We start from the raw sequence: 13,760 nt of genomic DNA, 5'->3' as shown, positions 1-13,760 counted from the left end.
TATGTGCCCACGGGCGCTCGTACCTGCGGATGTATCCGCAGGTACGAGCGCATGTTTCCCGCAGCTGCCCGCCGGCGTCCGCAGCTATTTTTAGCTGCTAGATTACAGCGGAATAGCTGCGGGAAACATGTGGAGATTCATGCGGCTTACCTGCGGACGTCCCGGCCTCTATCTCCATAGCGGAGGGCCGGGACATCCGCAGGTAATTCTGCATGAATAATTGACATGCAATTATACATATATGACAACCAATCTTGCACTGTAGCTGTTGCTGGTGTACACTGCTTGAGAAAATAGCTAATTCATATGCAAATGCAGAGGGTTTGGTGTGGCCAAGAGATGGGACACCCCTTCGCCTCCTCATTTACCTGTAGGGGCTCATCCTCCATTTCTGATTGCCAGTGATCGCTTCCCAGAGCGAGCACCATCTGAATGCTTAGTGGAGCAAACAGCGACATGTAAAATGCATTTTGGGGCTGACTCCCCTTTAAAGGGAATCTGTCACCTGGTGTTTTCTACCTCATCTCAGAGCAGCATAACATAGGAAAAGAGACTCTAATTCCAGTGATGTTTCACTTAGTTTACTGGGTGCAGCAGTTGTGACAGATTTGCTAGATGTAGCCCACCCACACTACAGCTCTCTGTGTACATTGTATATTGACAGTGAGCTTCTTCTCAGTGTTGGGGGCCTGTTATATGGGCCCCTAGTCCCTGTGATAATTTCCTGCAGTTAAAGAACTCATTGTATGGAAACAGCACACATCAAAAAAAGTGACACATCCATGAAATCAGTTTTTCTGTCCCTACATCATGATGTCCTCAGATTAAATAGCAAAAACCTGCCGACAGATTCCCTTTAAAACATTGTCAATAGTAACCTAAATCTTTAGATATATTTGCTGTGAGACAGCAATTATCCCTTTTTTTTGTTTAAAACTAAAACAAAACTATAAAGCTGTGGTTATATCGGCAATAATAAGACCCCATTGTTTCATTAACCCCTTAATGGGGGGTTTATTGCATTTTATAATTCAGGCTGCACAGGACATGATGCAGCGGTGGGTCAGGTACGGTGAGGGCAGACACTAGTTTTTATTTCTGCTGACCCGATGGCATTAATATGAGCCTTATCTGTGCAGTGGAGGCGGCAATCACAGGATTGTCGAGTGATGGCTTACCTGACCATGAGCCTCATTAGATCCAGGGCAGCCCGGTCAGTGACTGCTATACTCTTATTATTCTCTTCTACACAGCTGCTCAGCAGCTCCAAGTATACAGAAAATCTAATATATAAAGCTAAAATCTAATATATAAAGCTGAGTGTATGTGTATGTCCGCTAAAGGAATCCGTACCGTCGCATTTATAATCACGAAATTTTGCAGACACCCCATGTGACTCAGGGAACGTCATAGACTATGTTTTGACAGGAAAATTTAACCCTGCGCTTTACAATTACTCTCCAAAACCTGCCTCCATTAAAGTCAATAGAGCTACGAGCTAACGGGTATTAATAGCAGCTGTGATTGGTTGGTTGCTATAGAAACAAAATAAATTGTTAGTATAAGAAGCTTATGTGTGAGGTAATAAGATGTCGGTGGAGAGACGGATAGAGAGAGACAGAAAGAGACAGACATAGGCACAGACACAGTAAGAGGCAGACAGGGAAAGAGTCAGGGAAAGAGAGAGACAGTCAAAGAGGCAGACAGACACATACAGACAGGGAAAGAGGCAGACAGAGAGACAGACAGGGAAAGAGATAAAAACATGAAAAGAGACAAGGAAAGAGACAGGGAATGATAAAGACAGTCGGGGACAGAGACACTCGGGGACAGTTACTATCCTGGGCAATGCCCGGGTACTGCAGCTAGTAAGTCATAAATCAAGTCAAGAGAAATATGACTCCTAACGTCTTTGTACATCTTTTTTGTTGCCAAAACAGTCAAAGTAAAAACTGCTAATACTGAAACACGGTGGAAAAATGTAAAAGGGACCAGATATAACTGAAAATCCAGGTTCAGTTGTGGCCAAAAGTTTTGAAACTAACACAAATTTGGGTTTTCACAACGTTTTCTGCCTCCGTGTTTTTAGATATATTGGTCAGATGTTTCTATGGTTACTGAAGTACAATTATAAGTATTTCATAAGTGGTTACACCTTTTTTTTTACTTACAAAATACATCAAGTTTATGCAAAGACTAAATATTTACAGTGACACACTGAATATCAGCTCCTGGGCCAAATCCTGACTGATGGTAACACATTGTATCACTGGTTGGAGGCTATCACAATTTTGTGTTTTTGTTGGTCCCCCTTCTGTTTGAGGACTGACCACCGATTCTCAACGGGATGAAGATCTAGGGAGTCCCCACCAGGCCACAGACCCAAAATGTTACAGGGGCAGTTCCCTTTCAGTTAGTTTCTCCTTTAGCTGCAGTTTTTTGGTTAAAAAAAAAGACAAAAAAAAAGCAGCAGTCTGTACTCAGCTTTACGGATCCAGCGCTCTCCATTCCTGTTACTGATAACCAGCACTGACGTCACGTGAGAGCTCTGCAACCAGTGACCTGATCGTCTCATTAGGGGGCATTTTGTCTACACTGGCATGGTATTTATTTTTAGAGCGTGATTAATTCCATGGTGCTGTACATGATGAGGGGTCACATACAAGATACACAGCAAGCTAACAATGACAAACTGGTACAGAATCAGAGGGTCCTGCCCTTGCGGTCTTACATATACAGGATAATGGATAGGAGACAATAGGTTGGGGGTTGCAGCAGCTCCAGTGGCGGTGAGGTGGGTTTTTGCAGACTGTAAGCTTTGTTAAAGGGAATCTGTCACCTAATCTAAGAGCAGCATAATGTAGGGGCAGAGATCCTGATTTCAGTGATTTGTCACTTGCTAGGCTGCTCAGTGTAGTTTTGATAAAATCACTGATTAATCAGCAGTAGATTATCATTACTGGACTCCAGCATAGTCATGAGCTCTGTATAATTGCTAGATCTGTAGCAGAGAAAACATTGATTTTATCAATTTGACAGCAAACAGCTCAGTAAGTGACATATCTCTGGAATCAGGGTCACTTTATGCTGCTGTCAGATGGGGGAGCAAAAAGATGGTTTTTTTAAGTTCCATTTGAAAGCTCTAATGTGGTGGATAATCTGATGTGTTAGGGCACAAAATTCCAGAGGATGAGGGATATTCATGAGACATTTCGGAGGCGATTGTGTGAAGCATGTACAAGTGTGGCGGAGAAAAGGGAGGTCTTGTGAGAGCCGGAGATTACATGTGGGGAGATATCAGGAGATATTAGTTCAGAGATATATGGTGGAAGCCATTATGCTGGAAAAAACATTGTTCATTAGCAAATTGCCCCTGGATCTTTAGGAGAAGTCGCTGTTTGAGGATGCTTAGATTATATTCTCTATTCATATTGTTGTTAGGCAATTTTGGGAGTGAGCCCCCTCCATGGGTGCAAAGTAACCGCACAGAAGAATACAATGTCAGGATGCTTTACGGTTGCATGACCCAGGACTCAGCGCTCACCTTTTCTTCTCCGGACAATCATTCTTTACAAATAGTCTGAAGGGGGCTTCACAGAAAATTACTGCACTTCTCCTCTTGCTTTCTAAAACGCATCAGGAAAATTGAAGTAATTATCTTTCCATCATCTTAATCAAGCCCTACTAGACCTATCAATCTCCGCTAACTGCTCCACACTTATCAAGCTGGGAAAGGCAGGCTACCTTCAGGCAGTATGGAAACATTTCTCAAATCTACTCTTTCAACTTTTAGCAAACAATGTTTTTCTTCATGCCCTTTTCATCTCCCTCCTAGACTACTATAACACCTCTCTTTTTGGCCTCTCATATCACACTCATTTATGCCCTGTCCCTGCTCATTGACAATTAGGCTGTGTGTAAATCAGCCTGGGTCAGGCTTACTGCACTTGCTTCCTACCCCATCTCCTATATCAGTGATGGCGAACCTATGGCACGCATGCCAGACAGGGCACGCAGAGCCGTTTGTGCTGGCACACGCGCTGTCGCCACACTGCGCCAGTTTGATCTGCTGGTGTGATCGCGCCAGCAGCTCAAACAGGTGTTTAGCAGAGGAGACATTTCTCCTCGCTCTGACACGCCTCCTCTCCTGGGCTGCAGGCCTGTTGCCTAGGAGACGGAGGAGCGTCAGTAGGCGGCGCCGGTGTCTTGTGGCCGCGCGGGAACTGAAGTGACTGAGGACGCAGCAGTGGAGGAGTGGGGGCCAGAAGGTGAGTTTTTTTTTAATTTTTAGCCTCTGTGCGGCTGTGCCAAGATGTAGGGGTGGGACAGAGCCTGCACGGGGGAAACATGGAGCGCACGGGGGACACATGGAGCGCACGGGGGACACATGGAGCGCACGGGGGACACATGGAGCGCACGGGGGACACATGGAGCGCACGGGGGACAGAGCCAGCACGGGGGAAACATGGAGCGCACGGGGACAGAGACAGCACGGGGGAAACATAGAGAGCACGGGGACAGAGACAGCATGGGGGACACATGGGGAGCACGGGGGAGAGAGCCAGCACGGGGGAAGCATGGAGCGCACGGGGACAGAGACAGCACGGGGGACAGAGCCAGCACGGGGGAAGCATGGAGCGCACGGGGACAGAGACAGCACGGGGGACACATGGGGAGCACGGGGGACAGAGCCAGCACGGGGGAAACATGGAGAGCACGGGGACAGAGACAGCACGGGGGACACATGGGGAGCACGGGGGACAGAGCCAGCACGGGGGAAACATGGAGCGCACGGGGACAGAGACAGCACGGGGGAAACATGGGGAGCACGGGGGAAACATGGAGCGCACGGGGGACACATGGAGCGCACGGGGGACACATGGAGCGCACGGGGGACACATGGAGCACACGGGGGAAACATGGAGCGCACGGGGGACACATGGGGAGCACAGGGGACAGAGCCAGTACGGGGGAAACATGGAGAGCACGGGGACAGAGACAGCACGGGGGAAACATAGAGCGCACGGGGAAACATGGGGAGCACGGGGGACAGAGCTAGCACGGGGGAAACATGGGGAACACGGAGACAGAGCCAGCACGGGGGAAACATGGAGCGCACGGGGACAGAGCCAGCACGGGGGAAACATGGAGCGCACCGGGAAACATGGGGAGCACGGGGGACAGAGCCAGCACGGGGGAAACATGGAGCGCACGGGGACAGAGACAGCACGGGGGAAACATGGGGAGCACGGGGGACAGAGCCAGCACGGGGGAAACATGGAGCACACGGGGGAAACATGGAGCGCACGGGGGACACATGGAGCACACGGGGGAAACATGGAGCGCACGGGGGACACATGGGGAGCACAGGGGACAGAGCCAGTACGGGGGAAACATGGGGAGCACGGGGACAGAGCCAGCACGGGGGAAACATGGAGAGCACAGGGACAGAGACAGCACGGGGGAAACATAGAGCGCACGGGGAAACATGGGGAGCACGTGGGACAGAGCCCGCACGGGGGAAACATGGGGAACACGGAGACAGAGCCAGCACGGGGGAAACATGGAGCGCACGGGGACAGAGCCAGCACGGGGGAAGCATGGAGCGCACGGGGAAACATGGGGAGCACGGGGGACAGAGCCAGCACGGGGGAAACATGGAGCGCACGGGGACAGAGCCAGCACGGGGGAAACATGGGGAGCACGGGGGAAACATGGGGAGCACGGGGGACAGAGCCAGCATGGGGCAAACATGGGAGCACGGGGGACATAGCTAGCACGGGGGGGAACATGGGAGCATGGGGCATATACAAACAGAGCACGGGGCAAACAGAGCACGGGGAAAACATGGCTGCAAAGATGGAGAGAAACGTGCAAAGATGGGGGAAACATGGCTGCAAAGATGGGGGAAACATGGCTGCAAAGATGGGGGAAACATGGCTGCAAAGATGGGGGAAACATGGCTGCAAGGATGGGGGTACACATGGCTGTAAGGATGGGGGAAATCATGCCAGGATGGGGTACATTTAGCAGGAAGGGAAACATGCCAGGAAGGGGTACATTTACCAGTATGGGGGGTACATTTACCAGTATGGGGGATACATTTACCAGTATGGGGGATACATTTACCAGTATAGGGGGTACATTAACCAGTATGGGGGATACATTTACCAGTATGGGGGATACATTTACCAGTATGGGGGGTACATTTACCAGTATGGGGGGTACATTTACCAGTATGGGGGGTACATTTACCAGTATGGGGGATACATTTACCAGTATGGGGGATACATTTACCAGTAAGGGGGATAAATTTACCAGAATGGGGGGAAACATGCCAGGATGGGGGTACATGAACATGCCAGGATGAGGAAAAATGCCAGGATGGGGAACATTTAGCAGGAAGGGTGACATTTATCAGGATGGGGTACATTTACCAGGATAAGGGAACATGCCTGGATGAGGTACATTTACCAAGATGGGGTCATTTAACAGCATGGGGGAACATGCCAGGATGGGGTACATTTACCAGGATGGGGTACATTTACCAGGATGGGGTACATTTACCAGGATGGGGCCATGATGTGGACAAATATACCAGAATGTAGGAAATATATATCAGGATGGGGGACATGTTTACCAGGAAGTGGCCCAGGAAGGGGGACATAACTACACAATGGAGGGGGAGGGGAGCCACTCGTACGTCTTTATGGGATTTCAAGATGTTCAGACTTTAAAATGTAGAGGTGGATTACAGGGCGACATCTGATTGCATTCCAGACTAAAATCACTGTCTAATATGCTGCAATTTATTTCCAGAAAGATCAATCCAACTGCTGTGTCTGGAAAGGGCTCAGCTTCAATGTGTGGTAAGCACGAATGAGCATGATGCCCCCTGCTGGAGAGAAGAGAAGACTGCAAAGGTAAGGTTAAAATCAATTATTTACATAATAGGATTGGTTGGCACTTCGGAAAAAAAAATGGGTTTAGAACTACAGTTTGGGCACTCGGCCTGTAAAAGGTTCGCCATGACTGTCCTATATTGTTACATGTATGTAATGTAGTGTAAACTCTGTTTGCCCTGTAATAAAGAATAATTTCTACAGCTCCATTCTTCATTTCCTACAGAACTGTCCGAGCTTCTGAAGGACCATTGTACAAAGGAGTGTGTAAATCCTTCTCCCGTTCTAAAGGACACGGCTTCATCATACCTGAAGATGGCTCTCCAGATATCTTTGTACACATTTCTGAGTAAGTAACCTTCTGCTGGGAGTGAATCCGGGCCCGGATCATCTGATCATGCGGAGTTGCACTTTACACCCTCATGGTTTGTGTTTCGTCGTGTAAAAGAATCATGGGAAACTTTGATGATAAGGCTCGTTCCACTTCAGTGCCAGTTCTTGCATTACCATTCATTATAGCTGTGGGCTCACTGACTACTCTAAGATTGATAGCCACTGTAATTCCTGTAGGGACGGGAAGCAGGCCATTACAGCTAATGATGGATCCACATCAATTATTTATAGGCTCATAAACCTCCACTTGTTTCAACATTTTTCAGTTTTTATGTTTTCTTCTTATGTGAAATCATTCCATATATGAATAAGTCAGAATAGCAAGTACTTAATAATGTAAACAATTTTTTTTTATTTTTTAACAAGAGACCCCAAAATGGTTGAACACTTAAAGGAGTTGTCCGACATTAGCTTAACAAAAATTTTTGAGTTTATCTGTGCTGTATTGTCATATAAATCACACCTACATTGTTATTTTCTGTTTTCTAACTTTTGTTCCTCTTGAATTATACCTTTATTCTCTGCAGCTTCTTGTTTACATTCAGATCCAGCAAACATGACCACTTCCTGTGCAAAACCTCAGTCAGAGCTGTCACCGCCCAGCCTCAGTGTCCAGCCCCTCCCCAGTGTCCAGCCTCGCCCCCTGCCCGCCCCCTGCACACACAGTCCCTGTCAGTATATTCTTCCCCAGCACCTGACCTGGTATCACTACAGCATTGCAAATAACAGCCTCACATCGGGGTCTGCACCGCACACATATGTCTCTGCACACGCACACACATGGCTCTGCACCGTACACATGGCTCTGCACCGTACACATGGCTCTGCACCATACACATGGCTCTGCACCGTACACATGGCTCTGCACCGTACACATGGCTCTGCACCGTACACATGGCTCTGCACCGTACACACATGGCTCTGCACCGTACACATGGCTCTGCACCGTACACATGGCTCTGCACCGTACACATGGCTCTGCACCGTACACATGGCTCTGCACCGTACACATGGCTCTGCACATGCATGGCTCTGCACCGTACACATGGCTCTGCACCGTACACACATGGCTCTGCACCGTACACATGGCTCTGCACCGTACACACATGGCTCTGCACCGTACACATGGCTCTGCACCGTACAAACACATGGCTCTGCACCGTACACATGGCTCTGCACCGTACACATGGCTCTGCACCGTACACATGGCTCTGCACCGTACACATGGCTCTGCACCGTACACACATGGCTCTGCACCGTACACATGGCTCTGCACCGTACACATGGCTCTGCACCGTACACATGGCTCTGCACATGCATGGCTCTGCACCGTACACATGGCTCTGCACCGTACACATGGCTCTGCACCGTACACACATGGCTCTGCACCGTACACATGGCTCTGCACACGCACACACATGGCTCTGCAACCCCCCCATCCCCATCGGGAACACATGTGGAGTACATACTCACCCGTCCTCGGTCCCCGCCGCTCCTGCACGTTCGTCCGCTGTCTGTGCTCTCTTCAGCACAGTAGTGACGTCACCGCTGTGCTGCAGAGCGCACAGACAGCGGGAGGGACAGTGACTTCTCATCAGCACATTCAAATGTACCGGCATCGGTGATCTGTGATGCCGGTACATTTGAATGTGCGATCCTGGGCAGGGGGCCCGGTGCTGGAGCTGACACTACGGCAGCTGCCGCCAGGCCCCGCCCCCAAATCACGGACCCCACAGCAGTGCAGGGGGAGGTTACTGGAGGTGCAGGGGAATGTGTGGGAGGGTGCAGGGAAGGGGGGCGGTGACTCCTCGCACTGTAGTCGCCCAGCAGGGAGGTGACATGCTGCTCCACATTTGCATGTCAACATGGCCCTGCCCATGTAGACGTGCAAAGACCGGAAGCAGCAAAATCGCGGCAGGAGCGGTCACATGACCGCTCTGAGCCGGGGGAGAGGGGGCTGACAGCGGGGCAGGTAAGTGGTCTCTATCTACTTACCTGCCCCAATGTAGCCCAATAGGGAAATAAAAAAAAAAAGTCAAAGAAGCCGGATAACCCCTTTAAAGGGAACCTGTCAGATACAATATGCCCGCAGAACCACAAGCAGTTCTGGGTGTATACTGCTAATCCCTGCCTAACCGTCCCTGTATACACTAGCATAGATAAAGAGATCTTTAGAAAAAGTATTTCTAAAGATCAAAAATTATATGCTAATGAGCACGGGGACTAGTTCTGAGGGCGTTAGTTCCCTTAGCTAGTCGGCCCACATAGCATGGTAGCACGCCTCTGTGGGCCTACTAACATGCTAATGAATGCGCAGCGACGTTCACATGCCTCACTGTTCATAGCGGCTGGCGGAGGATGGATGCGCTCTGCACATGATCCAGAGTCCTCAGCACTTCTGGTCATGCGCACTGTACCTCACTGAAGCCAGGAAGCTTACACCCGGTATCAGTTTAGTGCGCATGATCGGAAGTCCCGGGTACTCCGGATCAGGCGCAGAGCGCATCCATCCTCCGCCGGCCGCCATGAAGAATGAGGTATGTGTGCGTCGCTGCACATTCATTAGCATGTTAGTAGGCCCACAGGGGAGTGCTACCATGCTATATGGGCTAACTAGCTAAGGGAACAAATACCCTCGGCACTAGTCCCCGTGCTCATTAGCATATAATATACGATCTTTAGAAATTCTTTTTCTAATGATCTCTTTATCTATGCTAGTGTATACAGGGATTCGCAGTATACACCCAGAACTGCTCATGGTTCTGGCTGGATATTGCACCTGACAGGTTCCCTTTAAGGTTATCCACTGTGTAGCCCTGTAGCATTCCTTCACCTATGTTGGAACTTCACTTTGCATATACGGAAATATATTGGGTTAATTTTTGCCTCATTTTATCATCCATCCGGCTGCAAACCCTGATCTTTGCTGACTTGATCCCACATATCCCAAACATGTAATAGGTGGGAGTCCTAGATATGGAAGAATTGGTGACCCTCTACAGCAGTGATCCCCAACCTTTCTGACCTTGAGGGCCACATTTAGATCTGAAAGAGTGTCGGGAGCCACATCCAGATCCCGTCCCCCTCACAGTAGTGACACCCAGAACCCATATTATCTGTATAATGGCAGCAAATCTTTTCCACAGAAATCACACCGAGACAGTATATCAGGTTTCAGGGGTTCCTACCATACCACCCTTTCCAATTTGTTCTTCTATTTAGGGGCTACTCCCAAAAGTCCCCATCTGGAGACCGGATCCTCTTAACTGTTTGCTAGACCTGGTGCTAATCCATGAAACTGGAAGACAGTCGTGAGCCACACATCATGGGCCTGTGAGCCACGTGTGGCTCCCAAGCTACAGCCTCGGGACCAATGCTCGACTGAGGCTTAGGAAAGCTACCCATTGTGTCAGAATCCTGCTTTAATTTGCTATTAATCATCACTGCATGTATGCAATAAACTAGAATATTATTTGTTTTTTTTTCATAGTATTGAAGGAGAATATGTCCCTGTAGAAGGAGATGAAGTCACTTACAAAGTTTGCACCATTCCTCCGAAGAATGAGAAGAAACAGGCTGTGGAAGTCGTCATCACCCATTTAACTCCAGGAATAAAGCACGAAACGTGGTCTGGACATATCATCTCTTCTTAGATCCAAATAAGAACAAAGATTTTTTTTTTTTTTTTAACTATTGTTGATAACTAACATTGTCTGCTACTGCAGAAAGTGAGTACTGACAAACATTCCCAACATGGATGCAGTGAACTATACAATTTATGGTTTCTCGACACGCTGCCTTATTTTTCATAGTCTATAATCCAAAATGAATAAATATGTATAGTTCAATCCATACAAAACGCAGGACCACACTCTTGTAGCTTGTGACATTTTATTTTCCCCTTTATTATGTGCAAAAAAATGAAGGCTCCACAGGAATGACTTCCAGCATATGCTATTCCGGTACTGAATAACATAGGGATAGCTAACAGTTTTACAATGTTTTGTCTCTAATAAGGAATTGCAATTTATGTAATAAATGTCCAGAAATAATTTGAGTTAGTGATTTCATTTAGTTGAAAATAAAATATCTGTTTTGCACATGGTCCGTAACATGTTGGGCACTGACATATATCCTCTTTTATTTACCTGGTAATGATCAAACACAGCTAGGCAGTTTAGCACACAGCTATGTAAATCATTATTTTTTTTTTCTTTTTTCATTTTTGTACCAAGCCCTACTTCCAGGGCAAGAAAAACAACAAAAAACTAACAATGTATGTTGCTGTATGTATATGCATGCTTTGTATTAGCTGTACATTATAAATATTTGCTATAATTTTTTGGACTTCGAAAAATATTTTTCTTTCGAAAAAGTGATTTTTTAAAGCGTATGCATCTTAGGCCTGTTTCACACGTCAGTGAAAAACAGTGACGTTTTTCACTGGCGTGTAAAACACGCACATGTCCCTGCGTGTGCCGTGAATCACGGCACACGTGGGTTGTCTAAGTGCAATCCGGGCTCCGTTCTCCGTGGCCCGTGATTGCACTTAGAAATCAACTCACCTGCGCCCGCTCCCGCTCTCCGTGGTGCTGAATCCTCCCGCGGTGCAGCATCCGGCCGGCGCTGACCCCTGCAGCAGCTGCTTCCGGGTCGGCTGTGTCGCGCATAATGAATATGCGCGACAGTAATCAGCCGGCTTAGAAGCAGCAGGGAGGACGGGCTGCAGAGAGCGCGGCTGAAGCCGGGTGAGTTAAAATGTTTATTATTTTAAATGCACGTTTTTTTCTGGCACGTGTTTCACGGACCACACCACTGCGTGGTCCGTGGGACATCAGTGATGCCAGAAAAATATGGACGTCCCCGTGCAGCAATCACACACACGCGGGTACGCTGCACGGAGACACGTGCAGTGAAAAATCACTGACGTGTGAGCAGACCCATTCATTATAATGGGTCTGCGTATGTCAATGATTCTGGTACGTTTTAAAAAAAGCACAAACGTCCCAGAATCACTGACGTGTGAAAGGGGCCTTAGTCTGAAGGCAGTTTCTTCGGATTGAGGAGAATGCTGAAACAGTGTCCTACATGATCACTGAGCGAACTATACCAGCAGCACAATTCTCTCATAATGTCTGAAACTGATCAGCCTAATCGGTGCAGGGCAGGAGAGAAAGAGATTAGGACCTGCGCATCTCTAAAGCTGCAGGGTCTGAATAGCTGAAGGACCTTCTAGGTGTCCTGATCAGTGACATGACTAGAAGTAATGTAAGAATGCCTGTGTGTGTGTGTTGATGTAGCTGAGCTGTGTGTATGATTGTGTGTTATTACATCTGAGCTGTGCACACACAGGCTGTAGCAATTATAAATGCACATGTTGCAGAGACACACTAATAGATCCATTACCTCCCTGTTCTACCCTAGTGCATTAATATTATTGATCCTGGCATCTCCACTTCTTTACACCAACAGGGAAGTTTTAATTAACAGGAAATATGCTTTTCCTATTTTTCTACTAACCCTGAGGTGCGTTCTATAGTCAAAAATATATTTTGTGTATGAGCGTTTAGACTATAATATATTTAGATGTTGAATTTATTATATTTGCGTGTTATAGATTATTACATAGTTTAGTCTGAACTCTTTAAAATTAACTTTCTTTGTAGGAAAACCTTTTTAAGTTGATATTAACCAATACAGATATTTTCCTCACTCATTATATAATATTTTATATAAAGTATTTGATACACTGCCGATTTCGCAAGTGTTTCCACCTACAAAGAATGGAGAGGTCTGTCATTTTTATTTTAGGTACACTTCAACTCTGAAAGACAGAATTTAAATTGATAAAAATCACATTGTATGATTTTTAAATAATTAGTTTGCATTTTATTGCATGAAATAAGTATTTGATCACCTATCAACCAGCAAGAATTCTTGCTCTCACAGACCCGTTCTTTTTTTTCTTTTAAGAAGCCCTCCTAGTCTGTACTCATTCCCTGAATTAATTGCACCTGTATAAAAGACACCTGTCCACATAAGCAATCACACTACACGCTCTCCACCATGGCCAAGACTAAAGAGCTGTCTTGGGTACACCAGGGACAAAATTTTAGACCTTCACAAGGCTGGGTTGAGCTACTGGACTGGCAGCTTGGTAAGAAGGCAACAACTGTTGGCACAATTATTATAAAATGGATGAAAAACAAGATGACTCTCAATCTTATTTAGTCTGGGGCTTCATGCAAGAGCTCATCTCGTGGGGTAAAGGGTACTTTACACGCTGCGATATCGGTATCGATATCGCTAGCGAGCATACCCGCCCCCGTCGGTTGTGCGACACGGGTAAAATGCTGCCCGTGGCGCACAACATCGCTTACACCAGTCACACATACTTACCTGCCTAGCGACGTCGCTCTGGCCGGCGAACCGCCTCCTTTCTAAGGGGGCGGTTCGTTCGGCGTC

At 47.5% G+C, this 13,760-nt stretch overlaps 1 protein-coding gene across 5 annotated transcripts in view; it reads left to right on the top strand.

The window, feature by feature from the left end:
* Nucleotides 1-10,981, top strand: part of CARHSP1 (calcium regulated heat stable protein 1) — a 206,158-nt gene extending 195,177 nt beyond the window's left edge. For all 5 annotated transcript variants that reach the window (XM_075319098.1, XM_075319097.1, XM_075319094.1 and 2 more), the window contains exons 3-4: nt 7,129-7,251; nt 10,786-10,981. In XM_075319098.1, the coding sequence (XP_075175213.1) occupies nt 7,129-7,251; nt 10,786-10,948 (286 nt within the window). In that variant the 3' untranslated portion in view covers nt 10,949-10,981. The remainder of the gene's footprint in view (nt 1-7,128; nt 7,252-10,785) is intronic.
* The last annotated feature ends 2,779 nt before the right edge of the window (nt 10,982-13,760 follow it).

The sequence above is a fragment of the Anomaloglossus baeobatrachus genome, chromosome 7 (genome assembly GCF_048569485.1).
Source record: "Anomaloglossus baeobatrachus isolate aAnoBae1 chromosome 7, aAnoBae1.hap1, whole genome shotgun sequence".
Lineage (NCBI taxonomy): Eukaryota > Metazoa > Chordata > Amphibia > Anura > Aromobatidae > Anomaloglossus > Anomaloglossus baeobatrachus.
This window is presented reverse-complemented; position numbering and strand designations above follow the sequence as displayed.